This window comes from Perissodus microlepis, chromosome 8, assembly GCF_051167445.1.
Source record: "Perissodus microlepis isolate ML-2025 ecotype Zambia chromosome 8, ASM5116744v1, whole genome shotgun sequence".
Lineage (NCBI taxonomy): Eukaryota > Metazoa > Chordata > Actinopteri > Cichliformes > Cichlidae > Perissodus > Perissodus microlepis.
In genome coordinates, this window is record NC_140468.1 from 14,342,121 (window position 1) to 14,358,673 (window position 16,553).

At 39.5% G+C, this 16,553-nt stretch overlaps 1 protein-coding gene across 1 annotated transcript in view; it reads left to right on the forward strand.

Annotated features, from left to right (window-relative positions):
* Positions 1-16,553, forward strand: part of nrg3b (neuregulin 3b) — a 211,646-nt gene that overhangs the window by 164,053 nt on the left and 31,040 nt on the right. Inside the window, exons 4-5 of the mRNA XM_084937696.1 lie at positions 8,206-8,279; positions 15,672-15,698. Of these exons, the coding sequence (XP_084793822.1) occupies positions 8,206-8,279; positions 15,672-15,698 (101 nt within the window). The remainder of the gene's footprint in view (positions 1-8,205; positions 8,280-15,671; positions 15,699-16,553) is intronic.

Sequence of the window (16,553 nt, forward strand, 5' to 3'; positions counted from 1 at the left end):
TTACGCCAAATAGTCTCCTACTACTATTACTACTACAGTAGCATTATATACATTTAACTCAAACAAAAGTTCCTGTACTTCTTTTTTTGTCATATGCGTTTTGAGGATAGGCACATCCCAGCAGCTGCATATTACTTATGTATGTAAACAGCTCACATGTAACAGTAGACATCTATAAAAACCTCTCTCAAGGTATAAATGATGTCTCTACCTGCTCTGCTCCACCGCTGCAAAAGACAGATCGCACAGTGTGCCGCTGCGCGATGAGATACAGGCAAAAGACTGTCTTCATTGGAGACGTTTTGGCATTATTGTTATTTATTTTTCAGCTTAGAACAATCGGGGCACACTGCAGCCAGCTCATACCTATTCTTCCCCCATAGCTCATCAATAACAATGAGAGAAGTGTCAGCCACTGATTATGCTTTGATATTGAGAGTGAAGCAGTGATGGTTGGGTGTGTGCATGTTTGTTTGTTTGTGTGTATGAGAGTGTGCGTCTGTGTGTGTGTGTGTGTTTCTTATTATAAAAGAAATTACATCACTGAGGTCTGCTTTTTTCCGCTCATAAGAATGGATAATAAAATGGATTTCTGTCAGTCATCCTGACCTTCCCAGTGGTAAAAATTAGACTGTGGTGGAAAGCAAATGCAGCTTAAATCAGCCGCATGCCCCCAGCCTCCTTCTGTACTGCATTCATACACTCAACAGGACTATATCATGGACTGCAGCAGGTGCTGTATCTCAAAACTGAGCAAATTAAAATACCACAGCATTCACCAGCCCCACACAGTGAATAGATTTTAAATAATTTATTTCAATATTTAGCAATTAACATAATGCCATATTGCATCTGTGCTTCAATGCATATGCAAATCTTGATTTTATTATGCGTGCCTTGTAGGTCAAGTTATGGAAACGCCTAATTCAGTAATACTTGAAAACATCAACCGCACCAGTTGGTGTGCCATATGAAATGTGGCAGCGAGTCAAAAGACTCGGTGCAGTGTGATAAATGTGTCTATTGAGTGTGGCGAGAACCCCTGCTGCCAAATAATGATTGCCTTTGATAGTGAGCCTGAAGAAAATCATTTCCAAGAAGTCAGGTAATTAGGGAAAACCTGGCCCGGTCCAACATTACCTGTGTTTCAGATTATATGTAGATACTTTAAGTTTATATGCAATTATTGTGAACAGATGAGATAAAGCACCAAATTTCTGTAACATGCGGCGTCTCTCCCTCTCATGTTTGCTAATTTTTCTAAGGCATCTGTTCATGCCAGCGTAAAAAGTTGTTAATTTCACTGTGGCAAAATGATCCAACATCTAACAGCTGGAAATTGTAATTTCCTGCAGTTCTGGGTTAGCCAGCTTTAGTCACATGTGGACTAATTGTCTCAAGCACAGATACATTTTATACTGAGCTGGAGACTATAGGTGTGTTCAGCTCCAGATTTCAAGTGAAAGGAGACACAATCATAGTATTGATCCTTACAGGATGTTGTATGCTATCTTATAAAAGAATTTAGTTTAAGGGGGAGGGGGGGGGGGGGGAGTGTCTGTTAAGAATACATATCAAAAAAGATCATGTATATTTGTTAGTCCATTGCTAGAAGCAATGTTACATTTGTATTGTTTAAGACATCCTCCATTTTTCTGGATGGAGTTCAACAAAATTCTTAACGTACAGTTGTTACAGTCAAGATTGGAATGAAATCTTCTGAAATTTGTATTTCAGGAACTCCTTGCTTATTTTTGAGCATTAGATCAAATCGCCACACTTGTGTTTGTCCAGTAAATATCAGATTACAGCAGGTTAGATTAGCTTAGCAGCTTTGCTAATAAAAGCTAGCCGGTTGCATTAGCACTCACAACTGCAGCTTCAAAGGTAATTTCAGCTAAAATGACTTGTAAAACTTTAATGTCAATTAAAGAACTCCATAAACTGCACAACAGAAATTGCCACATCATTACAGCTGCCTGTGAACAGATGTTAGTAAAAAATCAAGCTATTAATCCCCTGTTAAATTCAGTAATAAACAATTTATCTAGTTAAAACTATTACTGACAGTGTGCTTATGAAAATACATGATGGGTTTTGGTTTTTAACCACATATAAGTTGAAATCCTCTTTTGGGGGGTTATTTTGCCTTTACTGGGCAGAACATTTAAGAACATTAAGCCAGAGCAAGGGCCAATGACTCACAAGAAACAGTCCGGTGTGAAATCAAACCCAAGCCCCTGCAGCCATTTGGCATGTGGCTCACCTGCTTAGCCAGGTGACCTATAGCGGCAACATAGGTTCAAAGCCTTAATCATTCATCGTGTCAGAAAGTGCTATCCCCCGACAGTAGGCTTTGGCACCTCCTCTGTGCCTCATCAGCAGTAGCATATGGAGTTATTTTATAGAACATGCGGAAGCTAATATGCACTGGTGTCAGAAGGTAAATGAAGTTTGGTTGACATGATCACACTCCCTTCCCTTATCTCCTCCTTGAACCTCCATTCCCTCCCCTTGCACTGAAACTATCCTTCATTTTTCTTCCTGCTAATTAACAGGCAGAATGGTGATTAGTTATGAGGCAGAGCTCCCCACCCTCCTGTCATCCTCCAGACTCAGAGGTGTGTTTTTTCTGTGACTGGAACATGTGTTAAAAGCAGCTGGGTAGTCAAAGACAGCTCTGGAGCAGTAGGGGAAAACACGCTCTGAGTCTATAGCTGCTGTTCATATACACAGTGACTACAGGGTATAAGCAAACACACACAGACACACACTTCACTTTGAGATATTCCCACCTTTTGAATCCCAACAATGCACGCAAACATAGATATGAGATTTTTCCTCCCTTTTCCCTCCCTCTTTGGAGATAAAAAAACCCAGACATATACTCAAAGCATGTCATTATCTCACATTGTTTATCATCCATTTAGGCATTCAACGCCATTTTCCTGCAAACACATTTACAAAGCATTGTTCATATTTCATTGAGGAATTCTGAGCTTATTTCACAGTACTACAAAGATGACAGGAAGAGAGAGATGTAGACAAACAGACAGGAAGCCCAGATGTAAACAGATAGCCAGACAGGCATTCTGCCTTTGGGGTTGTGATTCAGAATACTAACAAGGCGTCTCAGCTCACACCCAGGGATAGAAGGTGTGATGCAGGGCAGAGCCAAGCGGCGGGAGGGGAGGGAAAGCGTACCCTTGAAATCTTGCTCGCCATCTCAGGTCCCTCTCTGAACATCATTGTTTGACTGAGATTGTCATACTGACAAAAACAAAAGGACAGTGCACAACTCTCACACCTAAACAAGGAAATCAAGAACGTAGCTATTCTCTAAGTTTCTGTTTGGCTGCTAAAAATGTGCCACAATCTGTCATTTTATCAAAAGGCGTTGGCGTTGGAGAGAGGAAGCGTTTCTCATAGTTCCTTGATCCAGCAGTCGCAGCAATATTGGACTAATATTGGAGCTAATGGTCTGTTTGATGAAGCGACAAGGTCCAGAGAAAGGAGTAGAAGGGAATAGCTGTAGTGCGAATCACAGTTCTGTTTAGTTTTGCTTTTATTGGCTGTTTGGTTTATGCAACAAAACAATTTCATTTAGGAAAAGATCATGGATTAGGTTAAAATACATCCGTTCACAGCATTAACCCTCGCACACTTAAAGGCACCCTTTGCATTTTTAATGTAATGCTAAAAGGCCCTTCACAAATTCCCCTACGCAGCGTTTCAGGAAGATTACTATTAGCTATTGAGTCACAGCACCAGTGTCACTGGATGCATTGTGCTTTTTTTTTTTTTACACAAGCGGCTTTGAAAAGTGTCATATTTGACGCTGTTGGAGTGAGATTGGGTTCATTTCCTTTGGTATGTGTTTAATAAGTTCTTAACATAAAGGTAATGGAAACGTCACATTAACATTTGATGCAAAATAACATTTCGTGTCCACGCCCTTCTCATTGCAAACCTCACATACCGAGCTGTTTTAATGCGGTAATAAATCTAAGCTGTTTGCATCAGTCATTTGGACTGCTGCTTTACGCATCGCATGGCATGTTCTTTTGCATATTCCATTTTCGCTGTAAAATGTTCAATCAGATTTAATAGTCTATCTCTATGGTGATTAATGATAATTTTTAGATGGGTGTTGGATTTAATATGATTTCTCAAAGCTTTCATTTGCGATCACTTAAATTAGGTTGGCTTTTGTCTCTTTTGTCTCCTAAAATGCATAGTGAGATGATGATGATTGTAAGAATCCACCTGATGCTCTTCACCACAAACATTTTTGTATCTAGTTATCTATCACGGAATAGTTCTTCCCTAAAATGTTCTTGGGAGTTATACAAGCATTTCTACTGTGGTTTTTGCCTGATATATTCGATGTTTCAGATGTTTAGTGCAAGTGCAGGGTATTGATAGGTCCGTGAGCCACGCTGCGAGAATCTTTGTGTAGTTGTTCATATTTGTATGAAAGAAAGATTTGCAGAGTTTGGAGAATCCTCAGTTTTGAATTAGTCATTTTTCAGGCTGATTAAGAGACAGGAGTCTGGCTGTAGGAGAGACAATGACAAGAGAGAATGGAGTCCTTTATCCTCCTTCGGTTTCTTGAGCAGAGGACTATAGAGGTTTTGTGTGTTTTGCTTATTACTCTGGAAATGAAATGACACAAAGAGTCAGAGCTTTAAGATTTAGAGGGTTTAATTCAAGGGTATTTTTCACACATCATTTGAACGGTAATGAGTCTCGCTATTTAAAGGTGCAGTTAGAGAGGTTTTTACTGCCACATAACACCAAAATGGCCCTTTCAACGATCATACCTTGCAGCTTGACAGCGATGTTGTTCGTTATGAAGGCAACACAGATGTCAAAAGCTTTTCAAACTCACTTTTGAGAACCCCCATAATTCAAGATGTTTTTATACATTTCAGTGCAACTTAGCATAATAATAACTTTGATGTGAAAGGGGTGGTTCGTAGTGAAGATCAATTTATCAGGGCATCTGTCAGTGCACAACCGCAATATGCAAAAAAGTTGAACAGTTACAGATGTCCAGACTGCAAACGACAGATTAAAAACTTTAGCAATTAGCTCGTTCACATAAAGCAACAATTACAGATAAATTTAGTGGACAGCAAAACAAATCCAAAAAGGAGTTTCCAAAAATAGTTGAGATGATGTGCAAAAAAACAATAAAAACAAACTGTGATGAAAATTGAAAATCATTAAAGTCTGAATTGAAAATAAAATGTAATAAAATAAAATAAAAATAAACAATTTAGAATTTTATGTCGATCCTGGTACGCAGAGCTCAAGACCGAAGACCAGCATTGAATAGCCATCATCTGTGTACCTCCAGGCTGCAATGCATTAAAACAAAACACAATTCTGTGGTAGAAATCAATGCATGGACTCTAGAACCACTTCTGAAATCCAATGCCACTGAACACGGTAAGTCCTTCTGTCTTCACATGCAAGTGGATACTTGTCTCTACCGTGCACAGAAACAAGCATATGTTAAGACAAAACTGGGCCAGAGGTTGGTAAAGATGAAGTGAGGTGAAGCAGAAAACTGCCCCATGATCTCATGAATAAAAATATAAAAACAATTTTTGGAATTCATGAATGATGCACCCCTAAAAGAAAATTAAACTAGGCTCTCATATACATGTTTGCTTGTTAACAGTAAGCAGCTCGATAACTAGATCAGATTAGTGCACACAGCAAGGCCCCAATAATGCTGAGTGGTACACATTTGCAACAGCATAGTGTCATGCGGTGCAGAAAAGGACCCAAATGCAGGCTGCTGATCTAGAACATGATAAACAGAAAATCACCCTTTATTCAGGTTGAGTAGTAAGACTGTGGAGGTCCAAAACAGAAAATCAACTGCAGGGTTCAAAAGGCTTAAGCAAAAGCACATAAGGCTTAGCAAACAGAGAGAACAAAACAAGTTTGGAACACAGGCAATCTGACAAAGGGAGACAGCAACGATTTCTAAACATAAGGGTGACTGGGGCAGAATGGAGACGCCTGGGAAACTAGACACAGCTGAACTTAATCAGATAATGAAACATTGGTAAGAGAAAGTAAAACGTGGCCCAAGAGACATATGGCCATCAGCATAAAACAGGAAGTAATATGACACCAAGACAAAGACTTGACAACAAGCTACAAGGAGACATTAAAGCGATGAAGCTAGCATGAATAACAAAAACTACAGAGCAACAACAACTAAGGATTAAACATTATGACCATGAACCTAATGCAAAATGAAGATACAGAATACAAATACAAACTAGAATATAAAGAATGGGAAGTGACTAGAAATGATAAACCATATTAGACTGACAGAAGTGAAAAGAAAAAAAAACAGCTATAAGAACAGCAAAATTAGACAACTATAATCAACGAGAGAATTTAACAATAACCTAGTCCCAACAAACTAAAGCTTAGATTTCAAAATCCCAGAACCATGACAAATGGCTCTGTACTTAAGTAGAATCCAGGTGCAGACCTGCCACCTGTTGAAAACACCGCTTTCACTGAATTAAGAAATATGACAAAGAAAGCCCTGAAGTATTGAAAAGCTGGAATGTTACATCAAGCAAGAATAGGGAAATATTTTGCATTAGAAAGACGCATAAATATGCCTCAGACACAGCTTTTAGAAATTCAAATGAATGTTTTCGGCATTTGATATACTGTTTTTGTGCTATTTTCAAAATACATATAAAATTTTAACGTTTTGCGAAACACTGCTTCTTATTTTCTGTGTCCTAAAATTATGCAGAAATTTCACTGGCCTTTCTGCAGACTCACCAAATCAGATTCAATAATTTGGCTACAAAATAAACATTACCATGTAGAAGCATTTACATAAAGATGGCAAACTGCACCTATTGAGCTGAGTTATGGAGCATAAACGTCCACCAAAGACCTAAAAACAGAGAATTTTTTACAACCTTATAACAATTTTTCTGACTTTCCCATTTCCATTGCTGCTTACTCTTTTTTTTTTCTTCCAAAATATGGTTCACTTTTTCTTTTTATTTATTTATTAATTTATTTCGAGCCAAGCTAAGAGAGACTGAATGGTCCACTTCTGCGTGTCACTCATCCAATGCATTAAACTGCATTGGGGTGGTGGGTGGTGGACGGGGGGTTCTTTGGCACTGCTGGAAACATGGTGGACAGATATTGATGGATATTGTGGCAGTGTTAATCCCCCATCGTCTACCAACAATAAAGCACCGAATGATGGAATGGCGAAAGTATAGACAACTCTGACATGTCCCTCGCTCATGTACAAGTTTATGTCGAAACGGCACATCAAAGCAAATCCTCCAATTGTCTCGCCTAATCTTTGAAAGAGCAGAGGGATGGATCAGCCTACTGAATGTCCCCGCTCTGTGGCCACTATTGAAGACAGAAATAAAAGTGTTTAAGTCTCTTGGAGACAAAAGCTATTGAGGATTGTGCCAAACTTGGTTCCTCATAACTATGAGTTGTTTTGAGAAACTTGATGAATAAGGTTTGTCACGCTTTTTTTAAAAATTATGAAACTATATGTATGTTTTCATTCATTCATTTGTGCATTCTACAGGTCCGATTTGGCCAATAAAGTAAAATTGATATTTGTATTGCTAAATATCCCCAATCAGTCATCAACTGTCATAATTTTAGTAGGTATATAACAGTTGCTCAAGAATCTGCAGGAATCAGCAGTAGAGGCATATTTATTTGATGATGAAGGTAAATATTTGGACTTTGTTTATATGATTGTTCAAACTATGGCAGCTTCCCTTCCCTTGAAAATCTTGCATTGCTGCATCCACGCCAGTACCCCATTTTCTTCCTCTGGGACGTGGCATTCCTGCCAGTCATGTGCTATCAGTGAGACTGCAGGCACTTCTTGGGCCTGCCCAACTATCTTCCCCTCTCTGTCTCTGTCCTCACTCCACCCCTCTCCACAGTTGCTGTGTATCTCCCTCGACCACCTCGGTCCTTAGCGAGCACTCCACTCCATTTTTTTTTTTTAGCAATCCATCCATTCATCTGTCTAGGCTCTTCCTGTTTTCAACTTTCTTTATCTAAAAGTCCCTTCAGCTGATAGTTCATGCTGGTACTTTTTGCTCTGTTTGTCTTGCCTCTAATCTCAAACCTCGCTCTGTCTCTTTTTTTCCCCTCTCTCTCTGACAGGTGTAAAGAGGGCTACCATGGACTACGCTGTGACCAGTTTGTTCCCAAGACAGATGCTATCTTGTCAGATCCAAGTACGCTCCCTATTCTACCCTTTATTTTTCAGTCTTGGTGTATTGATCTGAAACATAAAAACAAATTCATAACAAGTGCACGCTACATGCCTTTGAGCAAATCTCTTACTGTAGTATATTTATCAGTAAGACAAATTAGCCTTAGATTAACTGTTATCTGTTTAAGTCTGTTGGTCTTGTACAGTAATACTATGTGATTAAAGTATTGTGTGGACTTTATATTGAAAAAACTAACATTTCCAATATGGTTCAGTCATTTTGAAGTATACAAATGCAGAGAACCTCCAGGCGCTCCTTAAGTTGACAAAGGTGGTCAAAGAAAAATGTTCAGCTTAGCGGGGTAAAAGGTTAAGATTCATGCTAAAGTTTTTCTGCTACGTGTGCATTGAAAATAAAAAAGCAAGGGTATTACGGCACTGAATTCCTTCAATAAAGAAAAGATATTTTTTTCATTTACTTTAATATCTCCTACTATATCTACGGAGGTGATCACACATTGGATATTGTGTCAAACGTGGGGGTTTTCATTTAAATATTAATGCAAGCAGTTATTACTGCAGTCAAAGATATTTAGTTACCGGGTAAAAATGTGTATCCCGATAGATTTATTTTCATTGGCCTACATGAATGTCCCTCATATAGATGCATGAAAAATCCCTTGCATGTTTTATAATCATGCTTTTATTTAGCCTAAAGGAAGGAAAGTATTCACTTTCCTGGTGTTCGTGAAAAACTGTTCCCCTAAAGCGATGACAGCTGTGTGGTGTACTTAAAAAAAATAAAATAAAGCAAAAGTCACAGGTACAAAGAAGAAAAACTGGAGGCCCAGAGCCGTTCCCGTGAGAGTGCAGCTTTACAAATTCACACTGTTTTATGGAGTGACTCGTCTCCTCCGCACCAAGAGTCAAAGAGAAAACTTAACTCCTATTGCCGTCTGTTTGATTCCATCAGGCCCGCTGAGAGTCCATTAATGGAGTCACAAGCCAGTGTCACAAAGCTTGTTTTATGCTCTCGCATGGCACACAGTTTTCACACTGGGATTTGTTTTATGTTCTATAGGCAGACATTAATTTTCCAGCGTGTCCAGCTCAAGAGATTTTTATGATGCTATTTAAAATAAGCCGAATTCTACTGTGCTTTGGATAAAAACGGACTCTCAAACAAACCAGTGAATTACAACACAGCCGTGGTACTTGTAGATTTATTGAAATATATAAGACAATATGCCTCAGAAGGCAAAATATGAAACAAAAAGGTGAAGTTTTTACACCGTATCGTTCAGAAGACAAAAACTTGCATTTCAGGGGCGAGCATCTTTTACAGTGGCTATAGGTAGACCTATAAATCAGTTTAATTAGCACGAGGGAAGCACAACACTTCAGAGCAAGGATCTCCCAGGCTGTAGAAGCAATCCCTGAGCTGTTAAGCTGTTGCTGTGGAGTTGCTGCTCTTACTGTAACAGTTTCACTGTGTCATTCAGTCAGGAGTCAACCAGCAACAAGAAGCAACCTAGAGAACTTCCCCCATCTGATAACACAAAATTAAGCTCACATAAATGACCACATTTGGATTTTTATGAAAACAGCAAAATATTTATCAATAATTCTGTCAAAAATACAGTTTGGAAATATTTATCGCTTAAAGGTTGTAAATTAATTCATATCTAATTTGACTTACCTCTGATACGTGCATTCATTACATTTGTGATAAATTGCCTTACATTGATAGAAATGTTTGATTTCTTGCAATGCGAACGGTACTTTTGTCCAACCTGATCATATAAATGATGTTGTTACTTCATAGACAGACGACAGACAAGAACAGGGCCCCGCCGTTGGATCTGATTGATCACCATTCTTGTTCAGAGACACGTTCACCTGTTTGTTTACATCGTCGGCTAGGTATCCTAGCATTACATGCTAGGCTGTAATGCGGAAAAGACTGATGAGCAGTTTAAGAGAAAATTGCCTCTTGCAACTGTCATCACTTGCACCCCATCACTTAAATAAATCCATTACCTCGTGTTTCAGGGTTTGGCACGACTTCTTCTTTTGAAATTTTGTTTCTCCTACATCTGAACCACGAGCCACATGCTCCTCCATGTTTGGCTGTACGACTGCTTTCATAATAACTACTTAAATTTTTAGTAGTTTTTTTCAGGTCTGTGCTGTGCTTGATTGCACCAGCTGTTGACCTGTTGACGATTGGTAAGCTACACTCACTGGACACTTTATTAGGTATAGCATGCTAATGTGGTGGCATTAATTCAACAAGGTGTGCGAAACATTCCTCTGAGATTTTGCTCCATATTGACATGACAGTGTCACAGAGTTGCTGCAGATTTGTAGGCTGTTCAGTCATGATTTGAATCTCCTGTTCTATCACATCCCAAAGTTAGACTGAGATCTGGTAACTGTGAGTACACTGAACTCATGTCATGTCTCTTTTAATGTTCAAGAGACCAGTTTGAGATGATTTGAGGTTTGTGACATTCTGCTGCAAAGAGCCATCAGAAGACTGTGGTCACAAAGAGATAAACATTGTCAGCAGCATTTAAAAGAGGCTCATATCATACTGAGGGGCCCAAAGTGTGTCAAGAAAATATTCCCCTTTACACCAACAGCAGCCAGAGCTGTTGATACAAGGCAGGATTAATCCAAGCGTGAAGCTTTTATGTTGTTTATGCCAAATTCCGACTTTCTCATCCAAATGTTGCAGCCAACTTCAAGACTCATCAGACCAGACAAGGTTTTTCCAGTCCTGTATCATCTAATTTTAGCGAGCCTGCGCAAATTATAACCTCTGTTTCCTGTTTTTACATGACAAGAGGAGTAGGAGCGCTACGGTGCGGTCTTCTGCTGTTTTAGCCCATTTGTTTCAAGGGTCAATATGTTTTGTGTTCAGAGATCTACTTCAGCATACCCTAGTCACAATGAGTGGTTATTTGACTTAATGTTGTCTGAGTTTGAAGCAGTCCAGCCATTCTCCTCTGACCTCTGGCATCAGTGAGACATTTTTACCCAGAAAAGTTGCCGCTCAGTGGGAAGTTTCTCTTTATCAGACCATTCTCTGTAAACTCTAAAGATGGTTGTGTGGTAATATCCCAATAGATCAGCAGTTTCTGAAATACTCAAACAAGTTTGGCACAACAACCATGCTGTCAGCATTCAAAGTCACTTAACTCACCTTCCCCATTCTGATGTTCTGATTGAACTTCAGCAGGTCATCTTGACCATGTCTACATGCCTATATGAGTTGCTGCCACCTGATTGGCTGATTAGATATTTGTGTTGACAAGCAGTTGAACAGATATACCTAAAGAAAAGTGGCCAGTGAGTGTAAATAGGCTAATGGCAGGTTCAAGATAAAGGACTAATCAGCAAAAGACTAACCTACCAGGAAAATTACTGATCTTTCTGGTGGTCAGTCCACCCCCATTCATCTTGTGAACCCTTTAGACAAATGTATTAGCCATTAGCAAGCTTGCGTCAATGTTTATTAGATGTGGACAATAGGCCAAAAGCCTTTTTATTTTTTTCCTTCTCACACTGAATGCACTGTTCAGAGGCTTCCAATCTACAAATAGAAATGATCAGAGGAGTGCTGGAAGAGATTTATATATCAGGGAGTATGGAAAATCAAAAAATTGCTTAGCGTTTTTAATCAGAATGCTTCTCTTGTGCTGGAAGATAGAATCAATAAAATGCTTTGTACAAACAAGCTACTGAAGAAATCTTCAGTAGTAGGTTAAGACGGTGCACCAAGTACACCCCTGACCTTCACAAGAAAAAGAAAAGGAAAAAAAGAAACTGACAGCTTTATCGTGAATTTGTCTTGCATCACTTCTCAATGGCCACAACAGTTAACCACAGAAAACAGCTTCCAGTGACCGTGACCAATAACACAGGAAGATTTGAGAGTCGGGGGGGAATGGAGCCTAGTTTTGATCTGTGTTGATACACACTCATCTAAAATTTACCCAGATTACCAAGGGTTTGGAGGATTATCCTGCCTCCAAAATCCAAATCACGTAATAACATACAGCACAAACATACATGCATATACCAACAACAGCTAAATCTTAAGCGCTGATGAAATTCAGCGTGTGTACAAATAAGCAACTTTTTTTTTTTTGGTAGTTTTTTTGCCGTGCCATGCCACGCTTTTCTGCTTTGAGCTTTCATTTCGGATCAATATCTGAGCACCTTACAGTCACAAATCATTTCTTGCCCCTTATCCTTTTTCTTCGTATCGACTGGTAAAATACTCAAAAGAGCAGTTTGGACCACAGTGCCGCTCAGTCACTCACTCATTCACACGTCCTCACAGAAGTAGATAGAGAATCACAGGCGAAGGCGGGTTAGAGTTTAATCAAATTATGATTTTTGGCTCCAGTGATTATGAAAACAAGGTAATTGAGATAAAGGGATTATCATGCGTCCGTCGTTATCACAATAGTGCTGTGGCCCCTCCCTGAAAGCCCAGACCTGCTCATTGTTTAATTCAGTTCCAGGCAACATGGTGAAAAAAGGAGTCTTGGGTCAACAACATCTATTGAGACGAAGTAATAGTCGGAATACACTTGTGTCACTCAGCCCTCCCTCGCTCTCTGCTTGTGACTTTTGTGCAGGTCTGTCAGGTCACATAAGAAAATTGCCTCGTGGACATGTTGTTGCCACTGTCTGCACCCACAAAACTCCCATGATGGAGACTACAGTTAACAGGGACTTTTTAAAAATTATTTTTATTACTTAAATTAGATACATTGATAAAGGAAAAATAATCCAGTGTAAAAAAAAAATTTAAAAAAAAAGGTAAATGTAGTAGTAAGTAATCTCGCTATTAATCAAAGTAATCACAATATTGATTTTTTTTCTATAACTGAGTCCGTCCTGCACATGACTGCACAACATGGACTAAAAGAATTAAGTCCTCTCTGTAACATTCCAGCTGTACTGCAGTGAACTCAGCTTTGGAAATAATGCTGGAGTTTAACATATTGGTGCACAGGGGAAGTGGTGGAGTCTTTAAGTGGAGCCATGGCGGAGTAGGAAGGCAGCAATTTAGTTTATAACTGCTTGAGGATGTGGATTGAGTTTCTTTTTTAACCATGAAAAAGTTTAGAGCATCCCACTAATGGTGTTCAGTTGGGCAAGTCGCACTTCTGAGGCTACAGAGGGGATATTTCGGTAGAAGACTGAAGAGGAGACGGAGGAAAGATGGGCCTTTTTGGTTTTTACCCGGTTTACTCACAAAGAGGAAGGAGGTAATCCTCTAATTTGAACTATTGATCTTCTGTAGATATTATGCCTGGAGTAAGTAGCTACACAGGATATCGAATTCAATAACAGACACAGACACGCATATTGACTCTGCAGTTCCCTTCTCACCCAAGTGAGGGAGGGGATTAAGGATTTGATTCACTCCTGCCATTGTCTCTCCCACCAGCCAGATTCCTGCCTCTTAATCGGGCCAAAAGCATCTGACATGATGCACAGGTATTCTCCAAGCTTGCTCAAGGCTCCCATAAGATGCCATGAATGATTCCCCCGGGTGCTTCGAGTTGCCAGTGCGAAGGATTGGGAGCCTGCACATATTATGATTGGTGAATGTCTCCAGACAAGGCAATGCCAGAGGAAGGGATGTGTATCAGAGTTGTAATGACATCATCTGCACAGGCTATGACAGTCAGGGCGATTTAGAGTGGAGAAGGGTTGGCTGTTGCCATGGGCAATCACAGGAAAAGGCTTGAATGTATAATACAGATCAAGTAACGTCAGAAAGATGCTGCATTCATTTTTTTTTTTTTGTAAGGAGGGCGAGCCAGAAAAGTGTAAAAAAGTAAGAAAAGTGGTAGCCATATCTTGATGTCACAGTTATATCTCCGAACTCTTTGTGGCAACAAGCATAAAGTCCCCCAGTCAGAAGTGATTGGCTCTTAACTGTTTAATCATCGGTTTGCAAGGTTGCTATGAGACTGACTATGATTCAGAAGGAGCGTATAATAAATGTTGGCATGTAAAATAATCCTCGAGGCTGCAGGAGGAAAATGCAGACCCTGCATTCTGCTCAACAACAACACAATGACACCTGCAGCCTGTCTAAATACAAACATAAACTCATTTGTTCATTGATTAATTTGGGAATCTCAGATCTGCTTTTCCAGGCTGTTTTTTCTTGTTATCTCTGTGATCATGAAAATCCCTTAGGCTCATTAAGAACCTGTCAAGCAATCTTAGAGCAAATAGCATAATTTGACTTAAGCACTTATCTTACCATTTTCAAGTCCAAATGCCCTCCGAAGCATTCCCTTTATGCAATGTAGGGAGGGTCCTGTTTTTTAATCGTTTACATTCCACCTCTTATTTTAATCCATTCACCTAAATGCTTGGATCTCACTCCTGTCATGCTGTGTTTTTATTTTTCCGTAAATAAAAGCCATGGCAATGACAGAATTTTTCCCGTGGCACAATCAAAATGCTTTTTTCCCCCTATTTTATAGACATTTTTTTTAGAGGTTCCAACACATAATCTGTCAGGGCTTGGCAAGCCATCTTCTATTTAAAACTCAGACCACCTCTGTCAGAAAAGCAATTACTAGTGAGGGTTTCATTTTAATTTAAATAAGATTACATTACAGTGACATGAAAAGGGGGCACTGCCAGGATGGAAAGAACATGAGTGCTCCTTTTTATCTGTTTTCCCCAGCGCTGGGATTGTGGGAAAAGACATAACTGCATGAAGAAAGACTGTGTGTCTTAGGAGGAGAGTGAAAGAGAGGGTGAATGTCAAAGTGTGTGCCTGTGCAGAAAAAGACCAAAAACACGTGCAAGCTTATACCATATTGTGTGGGTACACATGCATTTGAGCGTGTGTGTGTGTTAGAGTGACGCATCCTAAAGCAACCAGATTGTGAATAGTGAAAAGCTATGCTTGGAGACAGAAGAGGACAATTACTGCAATGCCTCAGGCTCAAATCAATATAAAAGGCCTGTGCAAAGCAACATCAATGACATAAAGCCACATGATATGTCATTTCCAACTTTATTTTCATGATCCTTCCTCTAATCCTCTCAGCCCCCACATCTGCGTTGTTTTCTTGCTTCAATCAAAGCCACTGCAGGCTGTGTGAATTCAGAGCATCACGGAAAAGCATTCCAAGCATCCGAGGCTGGCTGGCTGGCTGGCTCATTACCTGGTGCAAAAGAGGAAGCCGTGTTAGAAAAAGCCAGCAAAGCCAACTCTACAGTGTAGTTGCACCAAGTGTCTCACCCCTAAGGTGAATTCTGACAGAAAAAAAACTGAGGCGCATCATGTTGTAATTATTTTATGCTCTGTCTCTCTCTTTTCCCCACCCTCATTTCTCATGCTATCCCGCCTTGAATGGAACAGCGGATGAACTTGGGATCGAGTTCATGGGTAAGACAACTTTTCATTGACTGTGCCGAGTGCTCAATCTTTCCGTGTGCCTCACGTCTGTGAAATACTGCATACAAAACACACACAACCAGCACAACAAGGCCGCTCACCTTGGAAAATTAATGTGGGCTAGTCGCCATGGAAACACCGTGGTGGTGAATTAGGTGTATTCTGTCTGCATGAAGAACAGTACCGTTAGAGAGGAGTGATGTAATGAGTATGGAGCAAAGAAAGCGATTCATGTACTGTATAAATCCGTGTCTACTTGCCTACTATGTACTATGTGAAAATTTCATATCTCGGTAGTGATCTCCAAAATGATCCCGGTTTCCAGTGTAATCGCGTTACAGCATGAAGTTAGTCGAAATGTTCAAGAAGCAAATAATATCTATAAGTTCTATTTTGCAGATTCAAGATATTCCAACTTGAATCTGCAGTTTTGATTTGCAGATTTACATAATACATTTGGTTTTCTGTACTTGTTGTGTTTGAATATAAGACACAGCTCTATGTATAATTCACTAAGTCTTAAGCAGATAGTAAAACAAGAAGCCCAACAACAGAAACGTCTTGTATAGAAGCTTACAGCGTTCTGAATTGTGCGATGCTTATGATGAACAAAATATTTTGTTTGCATGACTGAACTGATTCATATGCAGTGGACGGATAGTTTTCAGACACACAACAGCAACAACAGTGTGTTACTGACAAGCTGTTAAGTAGCTACAAAGACAAAAGGCCCTTACATTGTGAAGTTAATGATTACTAAAATTTAGTAGTCGTTCTGTAGAAAGTTAAAATTGAACTTACCCTCATTTTAAAAGTAGAAGCAATTTAGTTTCTATTCTTCAGATA